The following is a 12,802-nucleotide window of genomic DNA, read 5'->3' as shown; positions in this document are numbered from 1 at the left end:
GTATGGCTGACACTGTTTTGGGTGTGTACTACAGGCCCCCTGATCAGGAGGAGGAGGTTGATGAGGCCTTCCACAAGCAACTGGAAGTAGCGTCACGATCCCTGCTGGTGCTTATGGGGGACTTCAATTATCCAGATATTTGCTGGATAAGCAACATGGCTAGGCACTTGCAGTCCAGACGGTTCCTGCAATGTGTTGAAGACAACTTTCTGATGCAGGTGGTGGAGGAACTAATGAGGGGAGGGGTATTGCTTGACCTTATTCTCACTAATAAGGGCGGGCTTGTCAAGGAAGTAAAGGTCGGGGGCAGCTTGGTTGTAGTGACCACAAGATGGTGGAGTTCAAGATCTTGAGTGGAAGAAGCAAAGCAAAAAGTAGGATTGCTATGCTGGACTTTAGGAGAGCCAACTTTGGTCTCTTCTGGGACCTACTTGGAGCTATGCTATGGGCTAGGGTGTAAGAAGGTGAGGGGGTCTGTGAGAGCTGGTCAGCATTTAAGCAGCCCTTCTTCCAAACTCAGGATCAGTGCGTCCCTGTGAGCAAGAAATCAGGTAGGGGTGGCAGGAGACCTGTGTGGATGAGCAAGGCGCTTGTGCACAAACTCAAAGGAAAGAAGAAGGGTCTGACCACTTGGGAAGAATATAGAAATGTTGTCAGGGCCTGCAAAGTTGAGACAAGGAAGGCTAAAGCCTGCTTGGAATTGAATCTGGCAAAGGTGATAAAGGATAAAGGATAAAAAGGCTTTTTAAAGTATGTTAACAGTAAAAGGAAGACAAGGGAGAATGTGGCTCCCCTGCTAAGTGAGGGGGGTGCTCTGGTAACGGGGGATGCTGAGAAGGCAGAGATACTGAATGCCTTCTTTGCTTCTTATTCTTATTTGCTTCAGTGAAAAAGCTCTCCCTTGGGAATCCCAGACCCTGGAGGTTAGTGAGAGGGTCTGGGGAATGGCAGATTTCCCTTTAGTCAGGGAAGAGGCAATCTGAGAGCACCCAGGCAACACCGATTTTCATAAATCCATGGGACCCAATGGGATGCATCCACGGGTGCTGAGGGAGCTGGCAGAGGTGACTGCTGAACTGCTCTCTGTCATCTTTGAGAGGTCTTGGAGGATGGGGGAGGTGCCTGAAGACTGGAGCCAATGTCACTCTGGTCTTCCAAAAGGGCAAGAAGGAAGATCCAGGAGATTACAGGCCAGTCAGCCTCACCTCTGTCCCTGAAAAGGTGATGGAATAGTTAGTGCTGGATGCCATCTCCAGACAGCTGGAAGAAAAGGAGGTGATCAGGAGTAGTCAGCATGGGTTCACCAGGGGGAGGTCATGCTTGACCAACCTGGTAGCCTTCTATGATGATGTCACTGGCTGGGTGGATGGGGGGAGAGCAGTGGATATGGTCTACCTTGATTTCAGCAAGGCATTTGATACTGTCTCCCACGACATCCTTATAACAAAGCTGAGGAAGTGTGGGATAGATGAGTGGACAGTGAGGTGGGTTGAGAACTGGCTGACAGGCAGAGCACAGAGGGTCGTTGTTGGCAGTGCAGAGTCTAGTTGGAGACCTGTAACTGGTGGTGTTCCTCAGGGGTCTGGTCTTGTTCAACATCTTCATCAGTGACCTTGATGAGGGGATGGTGGCCACCCTCAGCAAGTTTGTTGATGATACGAAGCTGAGAGGATTGGCTGACATGCCTGAAGGCTGTGCTGTCATTCAGTGAGACCTGGATAGGCTGGAGAGCTGGGCAGAAAAAAACTGGATGAGGTTTAACGAAAGCAAGTGTAGAGTCTTGCATCTAGGGAGGAATAATTGCATGCACCAGTACAGGTTGGGGGATGAGCTGCTGGAGAGGAGCTCTGTGGAGAGGGACCTGGGTGTCCTGGTGGACGACAGGTCGGCCATGAGCCAGCAGTGTGCCCTTGTGGCCAAGAGGGCCAATGGCATCCTGGGATGCATTAAAAAGAGCATGGGCAGCAGGTCGAGGGAGGTGATCCTCCCCCTCTACTTTGCCCTGGTAAGGCCTCATCTGGAGCACTGCGTCCAGTTCTGGGCTCCCCAGTACAAAACAGACAGGGATTTCTTGGAAAGAGTCCAGCAGAGGGGCACAAAGATGGTGAAGGGCCTGGAGCATCTCTGCTATGAGGAAAGGCTGAGTGAATTGGGTCTGTTCAGCCTTGAGAAAAGGAGACTGAGAGGGGACCTGATCCAGGTCCATCAGTATCTAAGGTGTGGGGGGCAGAGAGGTGAGGCCAGACTGTTTTCAGCAGTGCGTGGAGACAGGACAAGGGGAAACAGCCAGAAACTGCGGCATAGGAAGTTCTGCACAAATGTGCACAAGAACGTCTTTAGGTGAGGTGACGGAGTGCTGGAACAGGCTGCCCAGGGAGGCTGTGGATTCTCCTTCTCTGGAGATGTTCAAGACCCCCCTGGACACCGACTTGTGCGACCTGCTGTAGGGAACCTGTTTTGGCAGGGGGTTGGACTCGATGATCTCTAGAGGTCCCTTCCAGCCCCTACGATTCTGTGATCAGCTGGGAGACAGGAGTGAGAAAAAGTGGGAGAAACAGTCCTGCAGATACCGTCTCTTTCTGTAAGAGCCCCCAGAGGGTAATAGTGGCATCTACCTCCTCACATCAGCACAGCACCATTAGGTTCAAACAAATTAGCTCACTTTCATCCCCTTTAAACACTCTTGCACAGTTGCCAAAGGATTTTAGTTGCTGTCAAGACAAAATTACTCACCTTCCCCATCGGAGCTCATATTTTCGTAAGAGTCCCAGCGTATCAGCGGGTCTGAGGTATTGTGATCAACTACCACTCCATGATCATTCTGAAGGAGTTCACATCCTAAAAAATTAACATCTTTTTGAGACAAAAATCATCTTTAAATTATACATACAACACTGTTAAAACTTTGTTCTCACAATACCGTATACTTAAATCAGCAACAGGGGAAGAAAGATTATACAAACCAACTAAAAAGACCTTTATTTGCATTTATAGAAGAAGGAACGAGTGCAGAATTTTGTCTCAAACTTGTTTACAATGGAACTCTGAGAACTCGTATCAGTTCCTGAACACAACGCAGATGGTCCACCCAGCTCTACACAGACAGACATGACTGAACAGTTTGTAAGAATGAATCATAGAATGTCTTGAGTTAGAAGGAACTTCAAAATTATTAAGTTCCAACTCTCTTACACAGGCAGGGTTGCCAGCTACTAGATCAAGAACTAGAAGAAGTTGCTCATGGCCCCAACCAGCCTGTCCTTGAACTCCTCCAGGGACAGGACAGTCACAACCTCTCTGGGCAGTCTGTTCCAGCACCTCAACATGCTCTCAGTGAAAAACTTTTCCTTGACATCTAATCTAAGTCTTTCAGTTTTCACACTTCAGTTTAAAACCATCTCCACTTGTTCTATCACTATTTACCCATTTAAAAAGTTGACTTCCTTCCTGTTTATAATCTCCTTTTTAACACTGAATGAAATGAGGTCTTGCAGCCTTCTCTTCTCCAGATTGAGCAAGCCAAGCTCCCTCAGCCTGTCTTCATACATGAGGTGTTCCAGCCTTCTGATTACCTCTGAGGCCCTCCTCTGAGCCTGCACCAAAAATTCCATAGTTTTCCTGTGTTGGGGGCCCCAGACCTGAACACTGTACTCCATGTGGAGCCTCACAAAGGCAGAGAAAGAGTAAAAATCACTTCCCTTGCCTTTCTGGCTATCTGACTCAAGTGCAACATCTTGCACTTGGCTTTGTTGAACCTCATCAGGTTTACACGGTCCCTTTCAAGTTTGTCCAGATCCCTTTGGCTGGCATTCCGTCCTTCTGCTATATCAACTGCACCACACAGCTAGCTGTCATCTGCAAATTTGCTTAGGGTGCACTGAATCCCATCATCTGTGTCACTGATAAAGACATTTAAGAGTCTGAAGATAGAACCCTGAGGGACACAACTCATGACAGTCACTGACCACAGCCATCTGGCTGCAACCTTCCAACTACTTCCTTATCCACCAAATAGTCTACCCTTCAAACCCACACCTCTCTAACTCAGAGATAAGGACGTGATGCAGGACAATGTCAGAAGCCTTGCAGAAGTCCAAGCTGATGACCTCAGTTACCCTCCCCTTGTCCACCGATGTCATCACTCATCACTCCATCACAGAAGGTCACCAGATTGCCCTAGGTGAAGACATGTTGGCTTTGTCCAGGAATCACCTGCTTAACCGTCGTGTGCTTTAACATCTCTTCCAGGAGCATCTGCTCCATGATCTTCACAGGTACAGATGTCACTCACATAAGGATAACAGGCCTGTAGTTCCCCAGGTCTTCCTTTCTCTCCTTCTTAAAAATGAGAGTGATGTTTTCCTTTTTCCAGTTACCAGGGACTTCACCTGGTAGCCATGACTTTTCAAATATGATGGAGTGCAGCTTGGTAACCACATCATCCAGCTCCCTCAGGATCCTGGAATGCATGTTGTCTGGCCTCATAGACTTGCACACATTCAGTCTCATGAGGTAGTCTTAGACTTACTCTGCTCTTACAGTTTGCTCCCCCATTTCCCATCTGGAGGTTGAGGGATGTGAGGTTGAGGGATGTGAGAGATGCAACTCCTGGCTGCTACTGAAGACTGAGGCAAAGAACTCATGAGTACCTCAGCCTTCCCCATGTCTGTTGTAGGCAGTTCTTCTTACTCATTTATCAGGGGGGGTATGTCCTCTATGGCCCATCTCTTCTGACCAATGTACCTAAAGAATTCCTTCTTGCTGTTTTTTGCATCCCTCACCAAGTGCAGTTCCATCTGCACACTGGCTTTCCTGATCCCATCTCTGCATGTCCAGACAGCATCCCAGGTTGAAACCACAATATCTATAAAGAAATGGCAATAAAGGAATGATAAACTTTTATTATAAACCATCATTCTGATACCAGAAAAGTGTAACATTAAAGGTGCACAGAGAAAGTTCAATACTGCCAGCCTGCTTCTTTGCCAGTTCATCCAGGGTGTCTCTGTTGCCTCCTCCAATCTCCAGCAACCCTGCAGAGCCTGAGACTGCAAATTTATTCAGATGTCTGGCTTCACGTAAGCATGCTCTTCCAAACATACTTAGAATTTTCATCAGCAATCCTCATTTTTATTCCCTTAGATAAACATAACATTCACCTTTTAAATGTATGCCATACGGAATTAAGGTGTGGTCCAGGGATTCAAAAGCAAAGCATGAGCATCAAGACCTCAGTATTAGCTTTGACACTGATTGATACAGACAGAGATTAAACCAGCTTTCTGCCCTTGTTTCTCTATATGGACTGGGGATAAAGGAATCCTTAGATACCAACTCCACAGCTGTGTCTTGAGAAATATGTCCTAAATTGTTCAAAATAAGCAGTAATACTTTCAAAACAAGGATAGTTAAAATCATAAGGAAAAGAATATTACAGTCCTGAGCTTCTACGTGCAGGTAGAAGGAAAAAAAAAAAAGCCACGTTTGTCATACACAGATTTAGAATTACCTAGCAACTGCATCCTTTCTAAAAGCTGGTATCACTGATGGTTATTTTCTATTGGTTTGGAATTGGTATAACAAAAACATGAATAAAATATTGCGAGTTCAAGGGAGAGTTACCAAGGTAGTCAGGACTGCCTTGTGAGGAAAGGTAGAAGAACCAGGGCTTCTTCAGCCTGGAGATGAGGTGATTTTGGGGTGACCTGACAACAGCCACTAAGGAAACAGAGCCAGGTGGATACAAGGTGGGAGGATAAGAAGGAACAGACATAAATTGAATCCAGAGAAGTTTAGAGTTTCTTTATAATGAAAAAATGATTGCACTCTGAGGGCAGACAGACATTGGAACAGTCTGCACAGAGAGGTTGAGAACTTTCTATCCTTGGAGGCTTTCAAGACTTGGTCAGACAAATCCTGTGGCAATCTCTCCTGACTTCACAGATGACCATGGATTCAATAGAGATGGACCTGAGATATCTTGCATTTAGACTATAATATTTTCAAATGTGAAACAGTCATTTGCAGAAATTGTAAACAAATATTTAAAGGTGAACTCTTAATCCTAGACATTTAACCCCAGAGACAGCAGTTAAAAACAGATTTCCAATTATTTTACATCAACTTGGAAGCTGATCTCCAACACAGCTATAAATACCTTTCCTTGTGCTAAACCAAGAGAGTCAAAACTTCACTATAACAAATATAATCAGTTATAACATCCAAAAAGGTTATGGGAAGGACCACTGCTGTCACTTACATTGGACTAACCTAAATATACCAGTCATAATTTACACAGACATAAGAAATGTTTTCTACTGGTCATTAACAACACTTTTGGCATACTCTTAAAATTATGTATGTTGACTCCTATGCAGTGTCTCCACTCAATTATTCACATTTAAAACAATCAGTATATTATATATTTTAATATTAAAAGTTGAATTTCAGACAAGACAAATAGAACAAGAGAGAAAAAAAGTTGTTTTTTGGGTTTTATAAATACACTTTTCAATGCGTTTTATTGCCAAGATTTTTTTCCTCCTGTGAACTCACCTTGAATTTTCTCTGGAGTTCCTGAAAACACTAATTCCACTCTGCCACTATCAGGGAAACGGTCATCTGAAAATAAAGGTTAATACATCAACAAGCTATTCCAAATTTCCAGATCAGAATTCTCTGTAGCTATTAATACATGTACCCTTGTCACACTTTTCTTATCACTTGGATTCTAGTGATTTGCTTCTAAAAAAGCCACACATTCTTTTCCCTACCTTCTCCAGGAAAGACTAAGCATCATCTGTAGCTTTGTTTACTTCTAAGAACAGTCACAAACAGAAAATATGAACTGTTCCCAAACTTCCCCCTAAAAACTGAACACTGAGTTTTAGGGTTTTTTTTAGAAAACTGGAATAGTTCTGTATATTTACAAAATCCCTACACTTGACCATAAAGCTTTCTTATAAGCACATGTGGCAGGAAAACATATTTGGTTTTAGTTTGTTAGAAACATAGGGTAGCAGAATTGCAATCCTTCCTATAAAAACAAAACAAAACTGCAGTAATCCTTTGCGAAATACAAAGAGTAACTTGAAACATTTTCAAATATTTCAAAAAAAATTTTGCCTCCATTTTTGGATACTGGTTCAGAAGCATGAAATAAGAGCACCATATTCAAATACGCTAGGTCACAAAACCAGCATCAGAGCTTCTGACTGTTACCTTCACAAAAAACACAATTGCTTATTAATTCCTACAATGGTGTCTAATGGACTCACTGTTTTAAACATGTCTGTTGTTAGGAGAAAATTTTTCATTATGAAACTGGTGAGGCACCTTCACAGGCTACCCAGAGAAGCTGGGGGTGTCCCATCCCTGGAGGTGTTCCACACCAGGTTGGATGGGGCCTTGGGCAGCCTGGTGTGGTGGGTAGCAGCCCTGTCTACAGCAAGGGGGTTGGAACTAGGTGATCTTTACAGTCCTCTCCAACCCAAGAAATTCTATGATTCTATTAAAAACATGAGAAGGTCAGTTAAGGACAATGAAGTAATAATGAAATCATTTTGACAGCTTAACCCAAATGAAAAACTTCCGTTTTCATTGGGGTTCTGCCTGTGTTACAGTGCTACGAGTTAAACTAAAACAAAGTAATGTCCCTCCCCCTAAATAAAAGGATAGAAAAAAAGAATCCCAAAAACAGATCTTGAAGATTACCATCAAATGCACAGACACGCACATGCACTTCTTCCACATACTTATCCAAGCAATCACAGAAGGCAAGTACCTTTATTGGCACTGTCTAAGTCCTCTTTACCAAACACCAACCCATATCCTTGAATAGCTCCAGTATGAAACTGAAGGCGAAAAATCACATCACGAGTAGCTGATCGGTACTTTTTATGGTAACACTTCAGCTAGAAGGAGAAATAAACACGTTATTATAGAATTTTAAAGAAAAGATAGTTCTGGGTGCGTCACAAAAAAATACTATCTTTATCAGTATCAATCACCAATCAGTAAACTATCATTCAGAATCACATTTGCCACTACTATGTGGGAATGCTGACTCGTATCCATACTTCTTCACGGCACCCACCAAATTAGCATAAACTACAGCACAGCCATTTCAAAATAAGTAAAGAATGCACAGATTTTATAGAAGCCTTCTCAGAAGTCATACAAGCTGATTACATCTACACTAGGACATTTTTTTAAACCCGCTCTAGTGATAATAGGATCTTTTTTAATGTTACTGTTGGCAGCTTATAGTAGTCTTGATACCCAGACTAGAAAAAGACAGCAAAATCCATCTAATAGGAATTAGAGTGGCTAAAAGTGAACAAAATAACACTATTCTTTAACACAACCCTCCTTTAGATCAGGCCTATCAATATTTTACTTACCACTTCCTAGTCAACTGCAATTCATGATCACTAAGCATTTTTAAAGGGAATACAAGAATCAACATTATGTTTACATTAGTCACCAGATTGAAAGGGATTTCAAGGTTTTACAATTAAGGATGCTACTGAAAAGTACTGAAAACAAAAAATAATAAAGTAACACAAAAGTAATCTTTTTCTAATCCAGAATGAAAAAAAAAAAAAGTGTATTCTGGAAAGAAGATAATGAATAACCAAGAAACTAACAGTTATTCAAACTGAAGGGAACTGGAGTAATACAAGGAAGATGTAGGGGTTTGGGATGAAACACAGCTAATAAATTCTTCATACTACTGGATTTTAAATTCTAACGTAAGCTTTTGCTTTCTGCCTTCAATACACTAACTCTCTGATGCCTTAAATTCCAGCAGTTCATCAGAACTGACGTGGTGCATACAAAAACATGGTGCATTTTAGACCATATACCAGGAGTATCTGTCAGCAAAGGCATGGAAAACAGCAGTCAAAATACATCTGTAAAAATCATACATGGGTTTGGCTATAAGCTGCACTGACAGTACTACCAGCCCCCAACTGGTAAGTCTGAAGCAGCACACTTTTCAAGAGAAGGAAAATAAAGGTAAGTTTCTGTTAAAGATCTGTTTGATTCAACAGCACACTCTTTGAATATTATTCATGTTGAGATAGCTATTTGTCTCTTCAGCAGCAGCCCTAGGGATTATCCTGCAGAACAGCTTAAACTTTACTCCTTCCTCCACCTTTCAGTTAAGAAAGTCATTCACCTGAAAAATAACTTCTCCAAAAGTTCTCACTCTAACCAAACTTCTGAAAGAAACAGGAGGAGCAATGCATAAAGACCTGATAGGCAGAAACATTTTCAAGTGTGAACGTCATCTTAACAATTTAAGTCTGTTTCAAAACAGTTGGTCTATATAGAAATTCACTTAAGTCTACACAGAAACAGAAGTAAGCTGCCAGTGATTCTAATCTAATCAGGCATCGTTATGGTGATTATAAGAAACAATCAAGGTACAGCTTTCCGCTTTGAGAAAGCTTTCCATTACAACTTCTTTATTTCAAAAAGCATTTGAAGTTTGGTTAGAGTGTTTTGTTTACAAATTTAGGTTAAACTGGTGGCCATAAGGAAGACAGAGCTGTTCTGCTGTTGCCTTCAGACAGCTAAGAGTTGAAGTCTTGCTTGGAATTTTGACTCCATTATCATCTGATGCCCTATTGAAAAATAATACAAGCTAGTGAAATATGCTGGGAAATAACTATATGCATTATCAGATGTCAATGCAGCTTTTCAACAGATATGGCACTGCTGTATCATCACAGTGTTAATGAATCTTCTAAACCTAAAACAAGTCTTTCAAACCAATTATTTTTAAGCAATGCTGTTCGATTAGATAAATCTTTTGGAATTGGAGGCAGGGCATCCTATTTTTTTTTTTTTTCCTGAAACCCTTAATGGTTTTGCTTAATCACTGCCAATAAACACGTGTAATTGAATGGAAGACTTCGTTTGGGAAATAATACCATGCTGAATAAGATGTTGGCTTGTTCAGAATTCAGAATTTCAGAAACATTCAGCATAGCTTAGGATTAATGAAGTTGATCTGTTTCAAAAAGCGTTAGTGAAAAAACTGCTTGCTCGTTTTTCCTTTTAAACACTTTACATATACTGTTTGTGTAGACTTCTCTGATAAGCACAACAAATCTTGAATTTGGAAATGTCCCAGACCTCCAGAATATAAATTTATAACAGGATATTTAAAAAATTTTTTTTGCAAGAAATATAGAAAGATGTTCTAAATTGAATGGCGAAGAGAAAAAAGTAAAGGAAAGAAGGAGGAAGAAAATCAAAATGATTATTCCAAAATTTAGGGGAAAAAAAAGGAAAAAGGAAAGGGAATAGGAAAACAGGAAACATTCAAGTCTAACATTTCTCGGTTAAAAAAAAAATACACCATATAAAAAGTCGTTCTGGAACCTACTAGCAATATATATCAGGAATACTCATTCTTCACAATATAGTCTCACCCCATCCTTATTCATTCTACTTGATCCCCTGCCCTCTTAGTTTAATTGAAAGGCACAGCAACTGTATTTCTTTACTTACCTCATGTGTAACTGCAAATCACAAGCAAGAAAGAAAGCAAAGAGATACAAAATGACAGTGCTGAAGTTCAGTATAGTTACGCTCTGCACACAGGAAACAGCATCTAGTTTTATGATTGCAGATCTTGCCTGCCAAGATGCAGGACAAGGATAATCTAACACTGAGTCACAAATATTCCCCAAGACAACTTTAATATAGATACTACAAACATTTCTGTACTTGATGCTATAAAATGGAAATGCTGAGAGAAATTCTTGTTGTTCCTTAAAACATACCAGCCTGAGCTTTATAGGAATTTTCAATCATGTAAAAATAAAGGGTGCTAACTAAATTCTCAACCTATTTTTTAGTATTTCACCTACTTTGTAGTGTATCAGTCATCGAGATCAGCTGCTTTGGATCCAGCTTGGCCAGTACCAGAGCAACCAATCTCAAGATACAAGGAAGTTTCAGGGATTTCCTTTGCCAGGGAAACACCAAGAAAGCAGAGCAACCCTATAGCTATGGGCAGTTCTCACAAACGAGGCTGACACACCATAGGCATTGCAAAGACTGCACCCACACCCCTAAAAGAAGCCTCAGAATGGAGAGCACCGTATCGCTGCCTACCAAGCACAGGGCAGGCAAACAATGTGGGTGTCACCCACAGCATGCTGCAGCAGCCGGGGTAGTAGATCATACATCAGGGAACTGAGGTTCAGCCAGCTGCAGAAGCAAGTAGCACTCATTCCAGCTAACCCTTGAGGCAGAATGGTGAGCACTCAATGCCAAGCTAAAAATGCAGCTCTAAAAGGGGCGTATGCATCACCTACCCTGGACATTACCAATGCCTCTGCCCAGACAGAGCAGTAAAGGAAGAAGAAGTTGTGCAGGCCCTGGTCAGCCCTGGTGCCTGGACCTTGCTCCTGGAGTAGAGGTGAGTGGCAAACTCACCTAAGTTGTGCCACTGAGGTGAAGGACCTCCTGCGACAGTGACTGAGCTGCAGGAGACAGTCAAAAGGCTGTGTACTAGCAAGAAGGCAGGAACAGAGATAGACAAATGGACTCGTGCAACCTGCACTGAATCCACTATCTGGGACCAAACAGCCCCAAACTCCCCCACCATTATATAGATTGGTTTGTTTAGCAATAGGAATTTGTTCATTAGTTTAAGAACCAATATATTAGTTTAGCAAAAGGAAACCATGAGTGATAGTTTTAAAACCTCCCATTTCAACTTCAGTGGATGAATAGTCTTGCTGGAGCACCTCCCCTGCAGGGACAGGATGAGAGAGTTGGGGCTCTTCAGCTTGGAGAAAAGATGGCTCTGGGGGGATCTTATAGTGGCCTCCAAGTATCTGAAGGAGGCCTACAGGAAAGCAGGAGAGGGACTTTTTACAAGGGCATGTAGAGATAGCATGAGGGGAAATGGCTGCAAACTGGAAGAGAGTAGATTTAGACTACATATCAGGTAGAAATTCCTTACTGTGAGAGTGGTGAGATATTGGAACAGGTTGCCCAGAGAGGTTGTGGATTCCCCACTTTGGAGGCATTCCAAGCCACTCTGGATGGGGCTTAGAGCAGCCTGTTCTAATGGGAGGTATCAGGTATCCCTGTCTACAACAAGGGGGTTGAAACTAAGATGATTAAGGGTTTCTTCCAACCCAACCCATCCTATGATTCCATGACTCTGTTTTTGCAAGATCATTTTATGTATTTATTTATTACAAACTTCCAAAACAGAAAGGAGACAATAATCTCAATGGCAAAATACTACACTTTCATTCAGTACGATTAACTTACCATAACATCTCCTTTCAAAAGCTGGGCTGGCTCTATAGCAATGCAGATTCGGTTTTGATTTTCTGACTCTACACTACTTGAAGGAGATAAAAAAAAAGGCATACAAAAACACAGAATTATGGAATTCTGTAATCGTAAGAATTAAAACATATTTAAAAACAAAGGAAAATAACTGAGACTTACTATATTCCAGATGTATACACGGGTTGGGTAGCTTGGTATAACTTCAGAAAAGGCCGACAAGCTGTGAAGAAGTAAACAAGGCAATTTTTGTAACTGTTTTTTTTTTTTGTCTGAATCTTAGACCTTGGAAATTTCACATATATCCAGACTGAGTAAAGTGGCATGCAAAGTGATAAAATGTGAACTGTGAATACATTCAAAGCATAACTGGCTTTTTCTTTAAAAAGTGTAAGTTATAATTTAAGAAAAAGTTGCTTCTTCCTGGTCTTGAGACTAACTCCGAATTGGGAAGAAAGTTTTTTTTTAAGGGTTC

General features: G+C 41.8%; 1 protein-coding gene across 1 annotated transcript in view; it reads right to left on the bottom strand.

Annotated features, from left to right (window-relative positions):
- Positions 1-12,802, bottom strand: part of TNS3 (tensin 3) — a gene marked incomplete at both ends in the record, with an annotated part of 220,099 nt that overhangs the window by 68,476 nt on the left and 138,821 nt on the right. The window contains 5 exons of the mRNA XM_079533832.1: positions 2,734-2,838; positions 6,556-6,621; positions 7,784-7,913; positions 12,307-12,382; positions 12,490-12,550. Coding sequence (XP_079389958.1) covers positions 2,734-2,838; positions 6,556-6,621; positions 7,784-7,913; positions 12,307-12,382; positions 12,490-12,550 — 438 coding nt within the window. The remainder of the gene's footprint in view (positions 1-2,733; positions 2,839-6,555; positions 6,622-7,783; positions 7,914-12,306; positions 12,383-12,489; positions 12,551-12,802) is intronic.

The sequence above is a fragment of the Tetrao urogallus genome (genome assembly GCF_951394365.1).
Source record: "Tetrao urogallus genome assembly, chromosome: 3".
In the NCBI taxonomy this organism is placed as follows: Eukaryota; Metazoa; Chordata; class Aves; order Galliformes; family Phasianidae; genus Tetrao; species Tetrao urogallus.
Note: the sequence above shows the minus strand (reverse complement) of the source record. Positions and strands in the feature narration are given on the sequence as shown.